The sequence below is a fragment of the Micrasema longulum genome, unplaced genomic scaffold (genome assembly GCF_059751315.1).
Source record: "Micrasema longulum isolate JH-2025_06_02 unplaced genomic scaffold, ASM5975131v1 h1tg000522l, whole genome shotgun sequence".
Lineage (NCBI taxonomy): Eukaryota > Metazoa > Arthropoda > Insecta > Trichoptera > Brachycentridae > Micrasema > Micrasema longulum.
In genome coordinates this window covers 293,098-313,779 of record NW_028277719.1, presented here as the reverse complement: position 1 = coordinate 313,779, position 20,682 = coordinate 293,098, and the positions used below count along the sequence as shown (strand labels likewise).

Here is a 20,682-nt window from a genome sequence, read left to right as displayed (position 1 = left end):
AATAGAAGATAATTCTGTTAACTTCCTATTGTAATCGGTGCTTTGGTTTAATCTAGTCTACATTCGTAGTCATTCAGACAAAAGTAGGAAACACTTTTTCGAGGAATCTTTTTTCAGTTTATTTAACTTACTGTTTTAATGATCTCATATGTTTAATTATATTTGCTGATTTGGCATGTTAAAAACAAGTGTTACAAAATATTTTTTGACATATTATAATTTTTAGTGAAATTTGAATCGCCACTACTTCATAAATCCTTTTTTTTTTTAAACCCAAATAACCAATCATTTATATTTTTAATATCAAAATCATTTTTCACATTCTGGTATGACATTTTAAACTATTTGTTTATAAATTTGTATAAACCACATTAATTTTTATTTACAAGTCGATTGCTTTCGAGGTCACTTCTTAATTATCAGGAGTTTAAGTCCTTCATAAACAAACTCTTCTTCTTCTTAGTCCAGAAGTACGTCGTTACGATCCGTCCATCCGCTTCTATCTTTAGCGCTTCTAGAGGCCTCCTGAAGAGGAACGCCAGTCGCTTCGGTCACCAAATCTGTCCATCTGGTAGGACTTCTTCCGCGAGATCGAGTTCCGTCGACTCATCGTCGTACCACTAATCTTTCCATATTATCTTTTCGTCTCGTTACGAGACCGAACTGAGAACACGGATGTGTATAGTAGAAGAAAGACGCTATTCAATACCCAGTTCTCGGATTATAGAGCCATTAGTCCTATGGACGGTCCATGGTATCCGCAACGCTCTACGCCAGCATCATTTTTTAAAAGCGTCTATCTTTCTTCGTTCTTTTTATTTAAGGGTCTACGTTTTTGCGGCGTCCAAGAATATAGGTAAAAATAAACAATAAATGTGCCTTTAGTTACATGATATATTTTTTATCCGTTGTTATACAACAAGGTAGGTATACCAATATGTTAAAACGGTGCTTTATTTGTTTACTTTTTTTTGTTTACTTTTTATCATGAACACTTGACAAGTTTACTAGGTCAGGGCCCGTATTACAATAAAAAGTTAACAGAGTTATCGTCAATTGTTTATAAAGCAAAACGAAATTGTCTGTGCGAAAATTATATCAAATATATTTTTAGAAATTATTTAACTAAAGGTTTCTGGCGATTACACTTCAAACTTTCATACAAATATACATATTTTCAGACAGAAAATTATGTTTCCCTTTTTAGATATTTAAGAATAACTTTGTTAATTTTGACTGTCTATAAAGAAAAATTGATATTTGTGTACGAAAATGAGTATTTGCATGAATATTTCGAGTATCTTCATCGGTAACTTGTAATTGAATATGTTTAAAAGAAAAAAATGTATGCATATTCTGCTTTTCATACAGAAAACTAAATTTTACTTTGTAGATAAAATTAAAGATAAATGTTAACTTCCCATGGCAATCGGAGCCCAGGGTTCGTATTCTAATGGGAAGTTAAAATTTATCTTCACTTTTATTTACAAAGTAAAATTAAGTTTTCTGTATGAAAAAAATAATATGTTTAATTATGGGTTACCGACGGAGATACATTGAATTTTCATACAAATTTACTGATTTCTGTATATAAATATCGATGTTAGTTTATACCGTCTCGATATATACCGATTAAATCGTGTTCATAATCGCGGCGTAGAAGTGGGCGTAGGTACGTGAGGTCAACGAGAGCTACATTCTGGATTTTCCTATAAAAAAACACACTGAAGTCAGGTTCTCACGTATTATTAAATACACATATTCTAATTTGTTTACATAGTATTTACTGTCCATGATCACTGATTTTGGGATGACCAACAAAACCAGGGGCCTTATGCTGGAAACATGTGACATTTTGTCACCCACTCGACAATAGTCGAGTGACCATCTCGATTGCTTTATAAATTATTTAAAACCCTTCGGTAATTTAATTACAAAGACGAGTGAAAAAGTATCGACTAATAAATAGTATTTATTTATGGCTCTCCCGCCACATTTAAACTTTTACTGTTTCCATTCAAACTTCTTCCTTTGGAAATTTTGTTTGTGGAATATATTATTAAAAAAACATGGAAAATATTTTACTGAGACATTGCAACATTTATAATTATTATTACTTGCCTTTGACATAATACACATCTACATGTTATACTAAATATTTCACATTCATTTAATGGATTTAAAAGGATATTTTGACATTGATTTTCTAGTGAAACTTCATTTCGTCATGATCGTAGAACAACGACTCATGTAATTTTCTTCAACTCTACATGTGAGTGAGTTTTTTTTGTAAATTTATGTCACAATTTTATAAGTACAAAAGTGCACCTTTGATACTTAGGTTAGTTGTATATATTTAGCTTTTTTTAAAACTGAGAATATAAAGCCTTTAAAAAACTTTTATTATCAAATATAAAAGAAAGTCAATTTCGCATTTTTTACGTTTCCTTTTAAAAGGGCTCCTGATTTTGGGGAGGTTCCTCTTATTTTTGCTAAAAAAATATGTAAGAAGGACTCTGCAACTCTGGAACGAACGTTATTGAAAGAAACCGCGGGACAGGTAGTTAAAATGTTCTTTCCTGGTATTCTCGTTGTCTTTGATTTCATCAATCAATTATATTGCGGATTTAAATAAGACAATTTCTTTCAGTTTTTCAGGCTGAACTACTCGCAACACAAAAAGCTCTCTAATGGTTATTTAAACAATCACAAGAGAGGTGGGTTATTGCAAAAATATTACCAGATTGTCGTTCGGGCGTTATAAGCTATAACTGATACTCGGTCGGTAAATCCATTAATTGTAGATATTCAGAGTAAAATCACGCATCTTAAAATCAGAGGGGTGATTATTCAAATATGCTGGATAAGAGGACATGCTGGTACCGTAGGAAATGAGAGAGCAGATAAATAATAGCAAGAGCCGCAAATTCTAAAATAACGACACCTTTTTTCTCAGAATTTCCTCTTAGCTTTGCTAAACGCTGTATAAAACAAAATACGCAGCAGCGTTGGGAGGATCATTACCGCGCTTTTTCCCCAGGTAAAATCACTAAAATATGTTTCCCAACGCTGGCTGATGCAGCAAACTTTCGTCGTCATCACCAAAGTACTTTCGAAACGACCCAAATTTTTACCGGACACGGAGCCATGAGAAGTTACCTATATAGGTTTGAATTGAGGAATGATGACTCTTGTCCATGCGATGATATTTCTTCACAGAGTATCGAACATCTGTTATTTCAGTGCCCGTTTTTCAGTTTACAACGCCATAATCTTGAAGCAGAATGCAAGAAAGATGGAATATCTTTAACAAATATCCACACTGTCGTTAAAAGTAGTTATCACTCGCCATTGTTCTTGGACTTTGCAACAATGGTGATAAGCAACAGGTTTATTAGCAACCTGCACCATTTTATACTTCTCGAAATCAACAGCTGTTTATTTGATAATTAAACCTCTCAAGATGGTCCCCGCCTGCTGGTGCATTGCCCTTTTTGTGCACATTCAACTTAAAATCAATAGTCTTTTCGCTACATGTTATACCACGTACAAGTTGCACATTGAACTTGAAATAAATAGTATTTATGCTGCTGGTTTAGTTAGTGATCATGCACAGTGGCGGTTTTGCATTTAACCCCCTCATATTTACTATCGGGTGAATAGTGACGATCATTGGTAAAAAGATTAAAGTCACATCACTCCATTTCGGCTTAAGTTAATCACTTGATGTATGTTTTATCTTCAGTATACGATTCATTTTCTTATCTGGAAATATTATTATCAAACCGTTACAATACGAAATTCTTGAATATTGGAAGGTCGAAGTTATTGTGACAGAAGGGGCAAAACTTAACTTCACATAACTTCAGTTGTAAATCTATTGAATATCGTTTTTTTTAAATATTTCTACTTTGTTACTCATGTTTTATTTATAAGCAAAAAATCTAATTAGAAATTATTTTATACTGATTGTATCTGTCGTAACTGTCGGGTATCACTTATAACCTAGTTTTGGCGTGAATAGGAATTTTGTATGTAAACGAGATAAAGGTGTTTTCTACGGCCGCGAGAACGGTTCAGAATAGCACCGCAGATAACAGTACCAAATACTCGCGCGAAACGATAGCAAACCTTATGCGTCATCGGGAGATATAAATAATAAAATATATGCCGAGTAACACATCAAAATGTAAATATTAGCAAATGCCGCATAAAATGCATTAAGTTTGCTCAGTGTAAACATTGCAATCTATAAGACGGTGCACGGCATGCACTTAATCAATATCTGAATCCATTTACCTATTTTACGCCATAAATAAGCGTATTTTATTACTTGAGAATATGTCACCTATCGTAAATGGTTGGTAAACTCAATGCACCTGTTTTCACTCGAGGAAAGAAGCATAATAGGTTAGACAACTCAAATTAAAAAATAAATTTTCTACAAAATGAGGGTTTGATGACGATAGAGATTTGGTTTCCATATTTTAAATGTTTCCATTTTAATAATGTATTATTTTTCGTATTCTTACAGTAGCATTTACTTTTTTTTAATGTTTACCGACGTGCGTGCGTTGCGGCGCTGTCCGGTTGAATTTAGATCAAAATCAGCATGTCGAAATTCACAAATATATTATTTATTTATTTATAAATAACAACTGCCATTACACCATAAAATATATTAACAAATAAAGCAAAATCATAGGCAAATTAGTTTTGTTTTGATTTATGTTATATGGTTATTCAACAAAGATGCATTATTGAAAATATGCTATTTGTAGATATTAGTCGATACATTTTTATATATACACGTAATATACTAGCGGACCCGACAGACGTTGTCCTGCCCGAACGTTGGCTTGCCTGCTATTAGCTTAGATTTTTTTTATAGATAAGTAGGTACCTAGATACTTTTTTATGTTTATGATTGAATTCCAGAACTAAAAATTATAAATATTCCAATATTGAATTTAAGTAGGTGCCAAGGCACTTGTTTATGGTTGAGTTCCAAAACATTGAATAATTATTTTTTAAATATAGAATTATTTTTTCAAATGTCAAAATCATGCTTTTCTCACCAACAGGGGTGAACTTTTTTCATGAATGCTATTTTCAAAAATGCATTAAATGTCAGTTAATATTATCTAAGTTTCACCAAAAATTCAGAAAAAGGAAGTAAATGGGAAGAAATTATAAGAAAGTTAAGGAAAGAATCTGATTGAGATCCATAAAATGCGAATGTTGTTTGTAAACATTAAAATGCTAACTTTTTTTAAACACAAAAAAACAAAATCCTTCCAGTTTTTTTGTATTCGCATTTTCGTCGAATGCAACCCTGGTAAGTCGATGAAAAAAAGATGTATGCCTCTAACTTTTTTTTAACATATTCGATTGAGAATTTTAATATCTACGAACACGCGCAGCGCAAAGATCTACATTTCGCTGACAACCGCACGTAAATTGGTTAAACCGTTTATCAGGAGTTCTGTGATATCACACGTACAGATGAATTATATGTATAAAGATATATATTCTCCATTATAGAATTTTACAAAATATATGGAATTTCATGTGTTGTTGTTTTTTTTTTTTTTAAATTTCTTTTATAATATAAACAATACAAAATAAGTTGCACGTGTGTACTTGTTAATTAAAATTATATTCGCGAAATATAAAACCATGAAATATGTTGATTTTGTTATTTCGGCAGTATGGTAAAGGTACGTTGTATTGCTTGAAAATAAAGGCAGGTTTAATGTGTCCCGATGTCAGGGTTTTTTCGATCCAACATTTATTTGTATTTTCCGTATATTACTCAATACAATGCCAAAAACAAAAAAGCATACTTGCTCTCCGTATCATCCTACATAGAAATAAAATATTGTAGTAATAATTAAATTTAAATTAAACGTACAAAAAGAAAAGGTTTTTAGGTGACTCGGTCTTAATAAATCTTATCGCGAATAGATTCTAACAGAATAACCCTAGATTACTTTACATTTTTTTAACGCAATAAATAAATATAAAGTTTGTTGAATGCAGTTAGATTACATTATAACTTTTATTTCCAATTGAACGTAGTTATGCAGAAAACTACCAGTCCACAATTTAAAAAAATGCGATCTTGGTGTTATCGGATGCAGTAAGGTCAAAGAAGAACTTCAGTCTTCAATTTGAGTTTGTCCAAATTTATGTAGACAAGGACTGGATTCAACTTCCTGGGGAGCTGTTTATATTAACATACCACAACAGAAATGAAGAGCATTAACTACAAAAATTTGGACAAACTCAAAATATTGTCCATGAATAAGTATAGAAATTGAAAAAATAACATTTTCAGACGTTGCCTAGTATGTAGGTGAAATGATTCAATTAGATGAATCTCACCCGCATAAATAAAGGTTTTAGCTCTTTAACTTCACAAACATATACAGATGAAAGAATTGAAGGAATATAGATGTTCAAATATGGGCAAAATGGTGAATGTTACACAGTGTGTAAAGTGGTCACTTAAACCAGCCATTGACCGGTCATAAGCCCTGTAAATGCCTAGACTTCTATATTACCTTCTCTTAAATGTTCTTCATCTCTGTTGTAATATGTTAATATAAACAGCTCCCCAGGAAGTTGAATCCAGTCCTTGTCTACAAAAATTTGGACAAACTCAAAATACAAAGTTAGTGCTACAAACATTTTTTTTTTTTTGTTTTTTATTCAAATAAATCTATCATTGGCAGTTCAAATGATTACGATGTTTGAACATGCATATTTCTTTCATGCATCTATCTGTAGATTTGTACGATTTCCATAGTTCTTTAAAATATATCAATATAAACATACAAAATGAAATCTCCGTACAAACATTTTGAGTTGACCTTTACGGTAATTAGAATATCTTTCAGAAAACAGGACTACGAATATGCGTCAAATCATCAAAGCCATATGCAGCGTATTTCAGTCATCTGTTATAGGGCGTGTAAGGTGATTAGTCTTACGCTTCATATATAAACATTGTTAACAAATATTTTATATCGACCCTCTAGGAATCGAATCCGAGACCTGAATCTTGGTAGTTGAATGCGCCAACCACTACACTACTAGGCTGACATTTTTTAACTTGATTGCCTTTTTTGGGAATGATTAACTAGTTGATAATTCATTTTAACTGAAAAGTGTGTGTATTTTTAAAAGGTTTTGTAAAACGACTTTTCAAACCAACATTATTAGCGAATAAATATAAAAATACTACGCATAACGTAAGTACACGAGTACTGGCGGACACTTGGACACACAAAACATGTTTTCATCGGTTACTTTATAACATTTATTATTATAATTATTTTGTAACATTACAAACACAAAATGAATTATGATAAAGGCGTGACAAAAACGTGCCATATTTGTGAGCTAACAAAACGATTTACAGAGGTCGACATTCTTTGTCATAAAATTTAAGGCGAAAATCGTATGTGAATATTTTTTGAATTTTGTAATGTCCTGCTGGTAAAACAACTTTGTGACTACAAATCAATTAAACGTAGTTATGCAGAAAGCAGCCAGTCCACAATTTCTAAAAAATGCTATATTAATGTTATCGGAGGCTGTAAGGTCAATTCTATGTTTTGCTAAAAACAGCCAGACCGCTTTCATACAAAAAACTGTATCAATCACCTTCTCAAAATGGTGTCGATCACAAAAACGGCATTTCTCAAATTGCAGAAAACACCCACAGCACTGGGAAAATCTTATGGTACTTTAAAAATCATTGAAACTGGTCAAATGCATAGTTAGATTCTTGTTTATGATTTTTTTTTAAACTAATATACTCGTACAAAATGAAAAATAATTGTTTCCCATTTTGTAAAGTCAAAAACATTCCAACTGTTGTGTAGACTTGATTATTTACACTTTTCACAAAAGTGCTTTTATCTCTATTTCACTTGTCTATTTCTAAACGTTATAGTAATTAGTAAAAATATTTTTTTTTAGACGTCCATCGTCAGGGTTGAGCATTTATTTTGTAGAACTCCAATTAAATAAGAAACGAAATATTTAATCAAACACTGACTTGACTCCATATATTTATTTTTTTAGTTAAAATCGTACAATGAGGAAGATCAGTGTTATTTTTATTTATTTTTTTGTTAATAGACTATCAAGCTGAGCCAATTTTTTTTTGTTGTTTTTTTCCGTCACGAGTTCAAGTCTGTGAGTTTTTATAATATTTAAAAAGAGAACCCGGTACCCTTCAAAACACGCTTACCATGGCTACCCATAAATAGGACATCAATCACAACACACAATTGATTGGCTATTTTACGTACTCATCTGAACCGGAGACATTTCTGAATTTTTTTTTTTTTACAAAGTTTTTTTTTCGTACGTTTTTGAGACATTTCGCCGTACAATTAAATGCTTCAATGTTTACCACGTGTAAGAAAACATTTTTATATCCAATTTCTCGTAGCGCCGACCTTTGGCTTGAACATTGTATAATATATTTTTTAAATCCAAATACAGACTGTTTACAATTTGACTCGCTCCTAAATCGATAGCAATAAATTGTAAAACCTGAACTTGCCGAGAAACTAATCACTGTAATTTATATTTAACACGGGCATTAAACATTTACTTGTTGATAAGAAATGGCAAACGGTAGGCGAGTCAAGTTTAAAGTTTCTTGACATTGAAAATTCAAAACATTACTACTAAAAGTAAAAGGTTGCACGAAAATTTCAATTTCGGGAAGAATTATATTTTTAAAAATAGGATTAGCACATAGAATTAAGAATAGTCCAGAAACTGCATACGCACATCAAACAGAAGGCGACTCAACTACTCATAAATTAGTAGGTTTACGTTTTGACGAATTATTTTTATGTAGACGTCGCTCAGTACGCACCTCCTGATTCGAATTTAACCATGCCGTGTTGTGTCCTTTTAAAGTGTAGAAATACTGCTAGAATCTTAAAGAAACAGGATGCAATCACATTTCATATGTAATTATCAAATGAATGTGTTTGTCAAATATCATTTAACATGATATAAAAATATCCGTTTTATGTAAAATATAATTTGTTTTATATTTTAAGTTCAAAGTTCATTAATTCAATTACTCTTATTAAATGACCCTTTACTTATTTACTCTGTTGTGTCAATCAATGTTTCCGAGTGCACAATAAAATTTTAGAAAAGTTAACAAATTGTTTTTTTTACCTTACATTTGTGTTATGGTTATATTCTTCGCGATCTGGCAATATTACTTGGTGAATTCAAGTATGCGCGCGGCGAAAGTGTGTCTAAGTGCGGGAATTATTAGACACAGTCCGATGTATTCAAATATGATTCTACGAACCTTTTGGACTATTCTTAATTCTATGGATTAGCATTAACTTTGTGTAAAAGTATATTAGACACTTTGTATTTTTATCCGATGGCCTACAAATAATGCGATATAAGTTTCATCTAATATCACAAAGGATAGACTTGTCAATATCAGTCAGCAAAATAAAAAGTCTTACAGTATCCTGATAACCTTTAAGGTGTAAGCTGAGTTTCAGATACCTGTGGTGGTATTCTGGATCTGGAGATTGATTAATTTGAAGATGTTTTTTTTTCATGCAATTTTTTTTTGCTTCACATAATTGCCACACTGATGATTAAGCGTCAAACGGTGTACACAACTGCTTCAAACACAGAAATAAAACTTATACGGTTTGGTCAATTCAACCTAATTAAGGACGCAATAATGTTCTAAACGAAAATCATCATCAATGTTTTAAGAATGTCCAAATATTTGCAGACAGGCTGGATTTCCTCCCTGAGGTATTATTCCGATCTAAATTTGTTGCGACAGTGAGAGTAAACATTTTTAGAAAGGAAATATGGAATTCTAGTCATTTACAGGGCGTTTGACCTGTCACTGGCTGGTTTAAGCGCCCCATTTAGACACTGTGTAACATTTACCATCTGATCATATTTGAATATCTATGTTCCTTCAATTCTTTCATCTGTTGATGTTTGTGAAGTCAAAGAGCTAAAACCTTTATTTATGCGGGTGAGATTCACCTAATTGAATTATTTCGCCTACAAACTAGGCAACGTCTGAAAATGTTTTTTTTTTTAATTTCTATGCTTCGTCATGGACCAGGTTGATTTATCAACAATATTTTGAGTTTGTCCAAGTTTTTGTAGACAAGGACTGGATTCAACTTCCCGGGGAGCTGTTTATGTTAACATATTACAACAGAGATGAAGAACATTAACTTGCTCATGTTTAAACATCAACAGTTCCACTGAATCTCAACCACATGATAAAGGTTTCAGCTCCTCTAATTCACAAAAGTCGACAGATGGAAGAGTTGAAAAAATGTGGATGTTTAAACATGGGCAGAATGATGAATGTTACAGTGTGTAAAGTGCCACTTAAACAAGCCTATGACAGATCATAAGCCCTGTAAACGCCTAGACATCCAAATTCCCTTCTCAATTTTTTTTTTCTTTCTGTTGTAAAAAAAATAAATCATCGTGTTTGATTTTACGTTGTTATATTTTTTGACGTTTAATCATGAGTGTGGCCATATTTGAAGCAAAAATTAGTCGCATGGAAAACATAAATACCCATCCCCAAACTAACTACTCTCTAGGTGATAGAGAAGATTCATCATTTCACCCCTGCGGTGCTATTCTGAACCGCCCTCGCGGCCGTAAACTTTTATCTCGTGTATTTACATACAACAATACATGTGCCAGCCAGGATTTGTAGACGGTACCACCTGTTTCATGTACCAATAAGTAAAACATCGTATGTTAAAAATGCTTTTTTTCGTAGGACTTTTTCAATGTACAATACAAAATTTAAAAATATAGATTACACAAAAATCACTCGGTCAGATTTAAAATTTACACTAAAAATGCATTATGTAACTTAGTAGACATTATAATAATAAATATGTACATCTCCCTTCCCCTCCTTATCCTCTCTTCAAGCATTCTTGTCCTAATCCCGCCCAATTTACAGTAACTTAACGTACTTAAAATAAATATTTAAAAAATCTTTGATTATTGAGTACATGAAAATAACATTTTTACATGCATAAATTGTATGTATTTATTTGATATGTAATATATTTTCTTTACTAACTTTGTATACTATGTGGAAATCTGTTATTAGTTCTGAGTGTATACACTATATCTGTTTGTTTACTAAAAATATGCATGTAGAACTGTTGATTTCCCAAATAAAATAAAATAAATAAATTAAATAAAACATATGCGAGATAAAAGTGTTTTCCACGGCCGCGAGAGCGCTTAGAATATCACCCCTGGGAGTCTCTCAAATCTCAAGTCATGGCGATTTGTACACTGATGTCCGAGAACAGGACAACAAAGCATCAAATGTGTTAGGGTGTCTAAGGAATGTAATATGAAGAAATAAGAAAATGCGTATTTAAGCAAGGTCCGAACACATAGGACATGAGCGAGACCCGTTACTTATTTAATATTTTTTGGCCACCCTGCAAGAGGTCTCGATTTTTGTTTTCTAGCTTTATGCAAATATTTCCTCTGTGCTTTTTGTATTGAGCAATCATAATCATCATCATTTCCTTTCCACACCTAACAGTGCATAGGGCACTGCATTGGCACACCAATCGCAGCGTATCTTGATCATTTTTGTTACATGAAAGTAAAATGATCAGTCCTACGCTTCAGGTACCAGTCCAGGGACTATGAAACATTATAATGTGAAAACACCCCTTCAAATAAATATTTCATATCAAACATGTCGGGAATCGACCCCGAGGCCTCTTGCATGGTAGGCAAACGCGCTGATTACACCACGAGACCGACACATTTCAGTAATATTATTCATTTAACGTAATTTATCTACAGATACTGTTATTTCCATCTTAAGCTTTATATTTTATTTTCCATTGAATATTTTTTATAATTTGAATTATATAGATAAAACTGTTATTTTATTGGTTGGTTGGACGAAATTGCCATCTGGCAATTAGCCCGCCAACGTACAATTTAGGTACATCATGTACAATGAGATAAATAAATAAAAATAAGCTTAATGTCTTTTCTCATGTGTAAGTATAATGTTAGGTATTAACATAAGTTGTGTCCGTTTTTTTCCTAATTAAAAAATGAGCATCAAAAGTAAATTAAAATGGTAAAGGTTATACGTCATTCGAAAGAAAATTTTCTGTTACAAAAGATATTGTATTTGCTTTTACGTTACGTGAATTATTTCATTTGATTACAAGCCTTCAAAATATAACGTCAAGTCTACGAAAGTGAGCATTTTCGAAACCTCTTTCTGTTCGCGTTCAATCGACATTTTTAACACAACAAACGGACTCACCATATTCTGTATGTAATACGTCTCGAAACCGGTAGACAGATAAGTCGGTGAGTGGTTTTATACAAATGTTATTAACATAATATGAAAAATATAAATTTGGATGTTCAAAAATTGGCAAAATGTCATTAGCAAGCGTAACGATTCTTCTTTGTACCCTATCCCCATAATGCATAAAGTACCAGATTGGTAGGTAATTTGTGGTGCATTTCGATTATTTGTGCACACAATCAACTCTGGGAAATTGTGAAATTTCGTACCGAGAAACTAACTATATAAAAAAACGTTTTTAATTTTTTTTAAGAAATCGAACCCGGGATGTATGGCAGTCAATTGCGCTTACCACTAAACTAACCTAAACTAAGTGTAAAAAAAAAGTAGGTAATATTTTTTTTATTTCATTGACTAAACATTCTATAGATTCTGAATATAGCAAGTACTTACAATAATATTACCTACCTTACGGCATATAAAAAGTTGTGACAATAAGATAAAAAAACTCCTTCATTACTAATATTCTAAAATTATTATCTTCACACTTTATCAACTAAAAATGTGTGTTGATTCCATTGGTATTTTTCAATTATTGGTGTTTAAAAAATCCATCAAATTTTATAATTAACATAAATAGTTGCATTAAAATCGTAGAATTCAAATCGTCAGTCTCGCCGGTTTCAACACACCGATTAACAAAAAAAAAATCATTTTCAAAGTCAAAATACGTAAAAAAAGATAAACTACGAAATTATTCACAAAATCCACGTGAATTTTTCACAATTTTTCAAATTATTCTAATGCATAGAGGTAATTAAAAATTATTTCCAACTGCATGAAAACAGTGTCTGCCTACCTACATAAGAATAATCGAACACATTTCAAAACAAAAGAAATGCGAGTCTAAAAAAATATAACTTTTCTTCACGCCAGACGTCAAAAAAGTAAATATACCGGAGCGACATAAAACAACAATACAATTTAAACAAATAAAACCTAACAACATAAATAAGAAGCAATATTTGTACCTGTGATTTATCATTTTTGTTTTACACCGCTACGCCACAAATAAAGGTATTGGTGTTACTAATGTACCTTCGAGATATTTTCTAACAAGGTGATATTTTGATTTAAAATAGACACTGAACTAACCTCTTTTAGCTGTGGTAACTCATAGATAATCAGGGCATAGTTGACAATCAGCTCCCGGCCCCTTATTAAGGATAAATTCGGAAAAAGTTGACTCAACGAAGCCAAGCCTTCGACTCGATAGAAAATGACAAACTGAGTCACTTCTCTCAGCTCTGGGAAGGAGTAACCGTCGAAAGCATGGTCTGGCAAATCTTCCATCAACACAACCTGAAGATATCCCACGATAATTGTACAATTCCTCAAACTTTCCAGCTGCCTCGGCGAATTTCTTATATCCTTCGAATTGCATATTCCTTGATTTGGATACACTTTTCCCTCCAATTTCTGGGCGCGAAACAGACACACACAAAACAGCAAATATATCGTCGACGCGATGAATATCTTCTCGGAAAAATTCATCATTAGTCAATGTCTTGACCGTGATTTAGGAATTATCGACAAATGACATGTCCTCAGAAGCAGACATTCGCGCCGTTTAAACCATTCCGAACTACCGCCAAATGTAGCAATTTACATTTTTCTCACATTTGAATTTCGAGAACGGAATTCGAAGCGGCGACGTTTGTTTTACATTTATGGATCGTAGGCTATCGAGTGAATAAATTATCGGCCATGACTGCTAATTGGCGCACCATATTTTAAAATTATTTTTAAAACAGTAGGTATACAATAAACACCGCTGTATCGATTTCGCTTCCCGCAATAATCGCGTATTGTGAGCGCGCACGGCGGAGATCGAGCGGTCATATATCAGTATCGATATTGACTATTGACCATACAATGCACTATAGTCGCGGCGTGCGTCGCGGGTGAGAGGATCTACGAAGACTGACCCGCCGTAAGCCGATAAGGAATAAATTAAACCGCCTGTCATTCACAATTAATTGCAATTTTATCACACTGACATCTCACTCGGCAATCTGCAATTAAAATGACATGTAGCCGGTTTTTAAATAAATCAATATTACGTTACCCTTTTATCCGTGTCAGTATTTTCGGAAATCAATAAAATTGTCAATTGACTTGGAAAAAAAACGCTGATGAAATAGAAACCAATCAAAAACATGATAATAATGTTTTACGCGTATTGTTCTAAAATAATATTATCGTAATTGGACCGCTTTATCGGGGTTACATAAATAATTTTAAAACAGTGCAACGTTTATTTAATAAATTGGATTTTACGATTTGTGATCAAGATGCATTATTATTGAATTACGTGAAATAACTTTTCGGGGAAATTAATATGTAAGTCATTTACAGGACTTAGGACAATAATATAGAATATGCTTTGGTTGGCTTAGCCTGTTCTAAGATGTAATTTTTTTAATAAATTAAATTATTAGAAGATTTGTACTAAAACTAAAAGAAAACAGGAATTACTTCATTTGAAATAGAAAAATAACTACATAAATTAAATAATAATTAGAACTAGAGAAATATAAGTTATGAATATTTGGTAAATTTTTTCGATTGTAAAATGACTATTGTATTTTTATTATATTATTTAAATCTTTATAAGTTTATTTTTTTATTTGATTACAAGCCTTCAAAATGGAATGTCATGTAAACGAAAGTGAGCATTTTCGACACCTCCTTTTGTTCACAAATAAGGAGAATACATTGTTGACTAATATTTCATTTTGAAGGCGTGTAATCAAATAAATTAATATGTGTAACGTAAAAGCTTACCCAATATCTTGTAGAGCAGAAAATTTTATTTCGAACGACGTACAACCTTTATCATTTTGTTTGACTTCTGGTGCTAATTTTCATATTTGAGAAAAACTGACTAGATATGTTAATACCTAATATAAATGTGCAGTTAAGAGTTATTACTATTAAATTCCGATAAAGAATAATGTTCCGTGAGTGAAATAAAACCAGAACCCTGGATGTGTGCTTGTGACTCGATGGTTACTTTCAGGTAAAAATCCTGAAGATAAAATCGAGTGGAGATAAATCCGGCTCTTCGTGTAATGGTTGGCGCATTCTTCTATCATGTTTGAGGTCCTAGGTTCTACTTCTGGCTGGGTGATAGTAAAATATTGATTAAATAATAATAATTTTTATTCTTGTAGAATGGCTAAATAGTGCAGAGCCAATTCTAACATATAAAACAAAGCATATTTAATTTGCATATAAAAACTTGAGATGGCTTTCAAAATATGTACAACATATTCATAAAAAAATTAAAATATAAATAAATCTTAAAAAATTAAAACTTCAAAACCAAAATTAATTTAAAAAATCGACTTGTTGGGGGAGAAAGGAAAAAAAAATGAATTAAAATAAAATAATACTTAAATGATTTTTTGCAGAAGAGAGATAAAATCAAGTAAATTATCTTATATTATGTACTTATGGTGGTCTTAGCATATCCAACCATCGCTCGAACAGGGGTGAATGGAAGCACCCTGCAGTGGCTTGGAGAAGCCTGTTGTTGGAGCTTTTCAAGCATTGCCATAGGCTTCAGGCTCTTTGGCAAAGTAGGGCAGCGCAGGTGGTTCTACACCGCAACGTTTCATAGTTCCTGGACGGGCACCTGAAGCGTAAGACTGATCACATCACCATGTTTATCAAGGACAATGAGATCATATAACAATGTTGAACAAAGTAGCGATATTGATGTATTTTATGATAATTGTCAAAAATACAACTGTTATTTTTTGCCTTAAATATCACTGTTATTTTTTAGTTTTTTTTAATGTTGCATTTTTATTTACAAGATTGCCGAGCGAACACATATTTAATCTTTGTAAAGTATAATATGGTATCAAATTTTCAAGATATCATGACTTATTTTCCCATGTTTGCGTACCAAAATAAAACAAAATAAATACGCTCCGATTGGAGTATCAATTCAGTGCCCTATGTGCCACTGGGTGTGGATAGTGAAATGATGATAATGATTATTCAATTGTAAACTTTTTGCGCAAATAGATTATTTGTACCTTCCATAACGTGCAACTTTGAAGCAACTCATTTTCTTATGTTAACACACTTACAACCAATTACTGACTGAATATTTTATCTCAGTTTTAAGTATACCTACGACCAGTAAAGAAGTTATTACATTTTACACCTACATAATATAAGTTAGTATTGTTAGAACTGAGACTCTGAACTCCGACAAACGAATCTTTGCCACCGACCGGCTGCGAGGTCATGGCTATTTAAAAAATCTATCTATTGATTATTATCTAATTGTCTGTGTCCAGTCGGATGAAGAATATTGCTGTTATGTTTTCGAATTAAAACCGAAATCCCATTACCAAACTGTATACTGACACATAACAGAACTGTTCTGCTATCGATCGCACATAGTGCACTGTGTAAATGATGATCACATTGTATGTGCATATATTCATACAGAAAATCCCTGTGTTGAAATACATTTTGATTCAGAACATTTTAGCGAAAGATATTCGAGTACAAACTGCCACAATGACTCCGCTATTACAATTTCGATATAATATAATTATAATTGACTGGTTAGATTGAGTGTTAATTAGGTTAAATTAGGTTCGGTGATTTATTTATTTATTTAACTTTTTGTACGTAATGTTATTTGTACATTGGCGGGCTTATTATCAAATGGCAATTTTTTCCAACCAACCAATTAAATGATTGTTTTATTTTTATAATTCAAGTTACAGAACATATTCAATATAAAATAAATATTAAAAACCTAAAGATATATAAAAATAGAAATAATCGTAATAAATTACCTTAAATCAAAACTATTACTCAATGGGAAAAAAGAAAAAAGAGGAAAGAGGAAAGGAGGAGAAATTAAGGAAGAGAAAGGAGATGTTTCTTCAGACGTGATTTAAACAGAGATAATGTAGTAACATATTTGATGGTGGGTGGGAGATGATTCCACAGTCGAGCCGCATGGACACTATATGAGTTAGAGAAGAAAGAGGAATTGTGGATGGGTATTAAGAGAGTGCCTTGAGAATTAGAACGAAGAGGTAAACCATGAACTGATAAGCGTTGAAATTTTTCACGCGGGTATATAGGAGCGTTAGGACTATGAAGTGCACAGAAGTGAGAGGGAGTGATAGTCTCTCCGCTGTCTAATTTTGAGCCATTTCAGTTGCCCACGATAATCAGAAATGTGGTCATATTTCCTAAGACCAAAAATGTACCTAATGCATGTATTCTGAAGTCGTTCAAGTTTATCTAGTTGCTCACAGCTTAAATCAGTCATGGAAACATAAGCGTAATCTAGAATGGGTAGTAGTAATGCTTGTACAAGGATGCATTTAGTATTAATGGGTAAGAATTTTTGCAACCTTCTAAGTGAGCGTGAACTGAAAAATATTTTGCGGCTTATTTTATTAGTATAAGCTCGCCAGCAGAGATGTTCATCCATTTGTACTCCTAGATTTTTTACGGATTTCCTGTATTGTACTCGTAGAAGTTGCTGATTTGATTTGATTTATTTTTGCAATTGAATTTTTAACTACGTTAAATTGAACTTAATGTTATAAGAACATATTATTTTAATTTATCTATTAAAAATTTATAAATAATACTCTAATTCCCCTAAGAATGAACTATGAGTGGCGCATCGTCACGCCCCGTACCCCCTCCATAATAAATATTTGTAATCTTCTTATGCCGGATTAATCAATATTTTTTGTCGTCTGTCTTTTTCTATTAATAGGAGTAATGCTATGCTATTTTTCTTATTCATATTGGGCCTTATTCATAAATAAAGTACATAAGGTATAAAGTTACGCCTAGGCATAATGGTAGAAAACGGATGGGAATATCATCCTTATTGTAGTGTTAAAATAAGAATAGTATTTCCATCTTTATTATTCCACTATGCCTAGGCGTAACTTTATACCAGTTCCGCAATTATGATGGGAAGCTAAGGACGTCATACCTTCACCATGACGGTGTAGTTGAAGATAAATTCTCCCGATTGATTACAAAGATACACTACCTATCCCTTCACATTTAAGTTTTGAGGTAGGTACATCGGTATGTATCGACGGGGCTAGTACCCCTCGCTACGCATTAAAAATGTCAAAAATTTTGTTTCACCGATCAATTTTTCTATAATTTACGACTTATTATATAAAGAGAAGAAATAAGTAAATTATGAAGTCGAATTAAATTCTCACAAAACTTGTCAGTTTTGAGAACGAACGCCTAGATGCACAAATAATGTGGCTAGATTCTGCCTTTTTAACAGCCTAGAATCTAGGCGTAAAAATGTTGCCACAATAAAATAAAAAATTGTTTTTACATTTTTTCCATCTGTTTTACTATCTTCCTGAATGTACATATCGAGACGTAAAAGGAGCTGGCTTTGTAATATCTCCGTAGATAAATACAGACGAACCATACCGTTAACCATACCGTCTTGGTAAATGTCAAAAGTCATATAAAAATCAAGTTCAAGAGAGCATTTTTTGCTTTAATTAGGATTTATTGGAGTTTATAATCGCTTTGAAGTTGCCACTTTTTATCACAGATGCCTATTTAAAATGTGAATGAAGACTATTTCAAATTTGTATTTAGCAAGGAATGCGGACTAAATTTTTGAGGTCATGTATTGGTTGGATTCGATCATATGATGCCGAGATGACAAGTCGGTAGAACATACCGAGATAGATAGAATAGTGGAGAAGTTAAGTATACCGTCTCGGTATGGCCGATGAAGATAGTCTTTATAATCGCGGCGTGTGTTTATAAGTAAGACCTTTATAAGTTTTTTTTTACTGCGATAAGTAAAATTAGATAAAATGACAAATAGAATCAGATACCAATTTGAAGTGTGAGTGGTTTTCCAGTATTTTCTAGGATTTTTCCTAATATTGCCATGGTTTTCGAAATAATGTATGATAGGAAAATGTTACTCAATCGCCTCGACTATAGCCTATAACAGCGCTGTACAACTTCTCTTGCTAATAAATAGGGCTCAGAAAATGTAAAACATGCATCGAACCTGGGACTCTGAGATTTCATGCGCTTTCATCATTCAACATACTACCGGGGCCAACAAACGGCAAACATTCATTGTGAGATTTACTTTGAATAATTTATAAAATAATTTAATTAGCACTCATGTAATCACTATTAGTAAAAACGTGAATTCCAAATATAAAAATAATATTACCTGCCTATTTTATTTTTCTTAAGTAGCGAAATTGAACAGTTCGTTTTTCAATAAAGAGCTTAACTGGAAAACGAAGGAAAAATTATTACAGATCAACCAACATCCAGTAAGTGACTCACCAAGGCTGAGCGATAATTTGCTGCCTAAAATGCAAACGTGGAATTATTCGCAGTAAAAACATAGTTTCGTCAAAACCGGGACATTCTTACGGAAACTAGACGGTATAATATATGTTCAGCCATTTTTTGTTCGAGTCCCATAATTGTTTTTGTGGTTTTTTTTATGTAATCTAATTTCCTTTTTGTATGTTTGTGTTTGTTTATTTTGTAAAGTTTATTACTTTGCAGTTTACAAATTTAAACCTACTTATGTATTGACAAATTACAACAAGAATGGAGAATACCTTAAATAAGGTAATATGGAAGTCAAGGCATTTACAGGGCTTATGACCTGTCATTGGCTGGTTTAAGTGGCCACTTTACACACTGTGTAACATTGACCATTTTGCCTATGTTTGAACATCCATATTTCTTCACTTCTTCCATCTGTTGATGTTTGTGAAGTTAAAGAGCTGAAACCTTTATTGTTGTAAAGAGATTCATCTGACTGAATTATTTCACATATTGGGCAACGCCTGAAAACTATTTTTCAATTTTTAAACTTCTTCTTGGACCAGTTACTTATGTATACTTTTTCATAATGTAAAAGTCCGCTTACGGCGTTTAAAATATATGAAATAAAATACAATATGTAATCTTATTATTAGAGCACACAAAGGAATATGTTTATGTTTATGTCTGAATTTTTTAAAGATTGAAATTAAAAAATTAAAAAATACCATAACTTGAATATTATATCGTAAACCTGCAAGTATAGCCAAATTAGATTAAAAAAAAACATTTTACTTTTATACATGTATGTATAAGAATGTTTTATTTAGCTTACCTGCAGTGAATTGATCATTTTTTACAATATGTTTTTATTACTACTTCTAGGGTTTTCTTTACCTTCAACGTGCGAAGAAGGATTA

The 20,682-nt window shown here is 32.2% G+C and overlaps 1 protein-coding gene across 2 annotated transcripts in view; it reads right to left on the bottom strand.

Annotated features, from left to right (window-relative positions):
- Positions 1-14,343, bottom strand: part of LOC148280865 (insulin-like peptide receptor) — a 29,433-nt gene extending 15,090 nt beyond the window's left edge. For both annotated transcript variants that reach the window (XM_088227672.1, XM_088227673.1), the window contains exon 1: positions 13,514-14,343. In XM_088227672.1, the coding sequence (XP_088083798.1) occupies positions 13,514-13,915 (402 nt within the window). In that variant the 5' untranslated portion in view covers positions 13,916-14,343. The remainder of the gene's footprint in view (positions 1-13,513) is intronic.
- Positions 14,344-20,682: the final 6,339 nt, after the last annotated feature.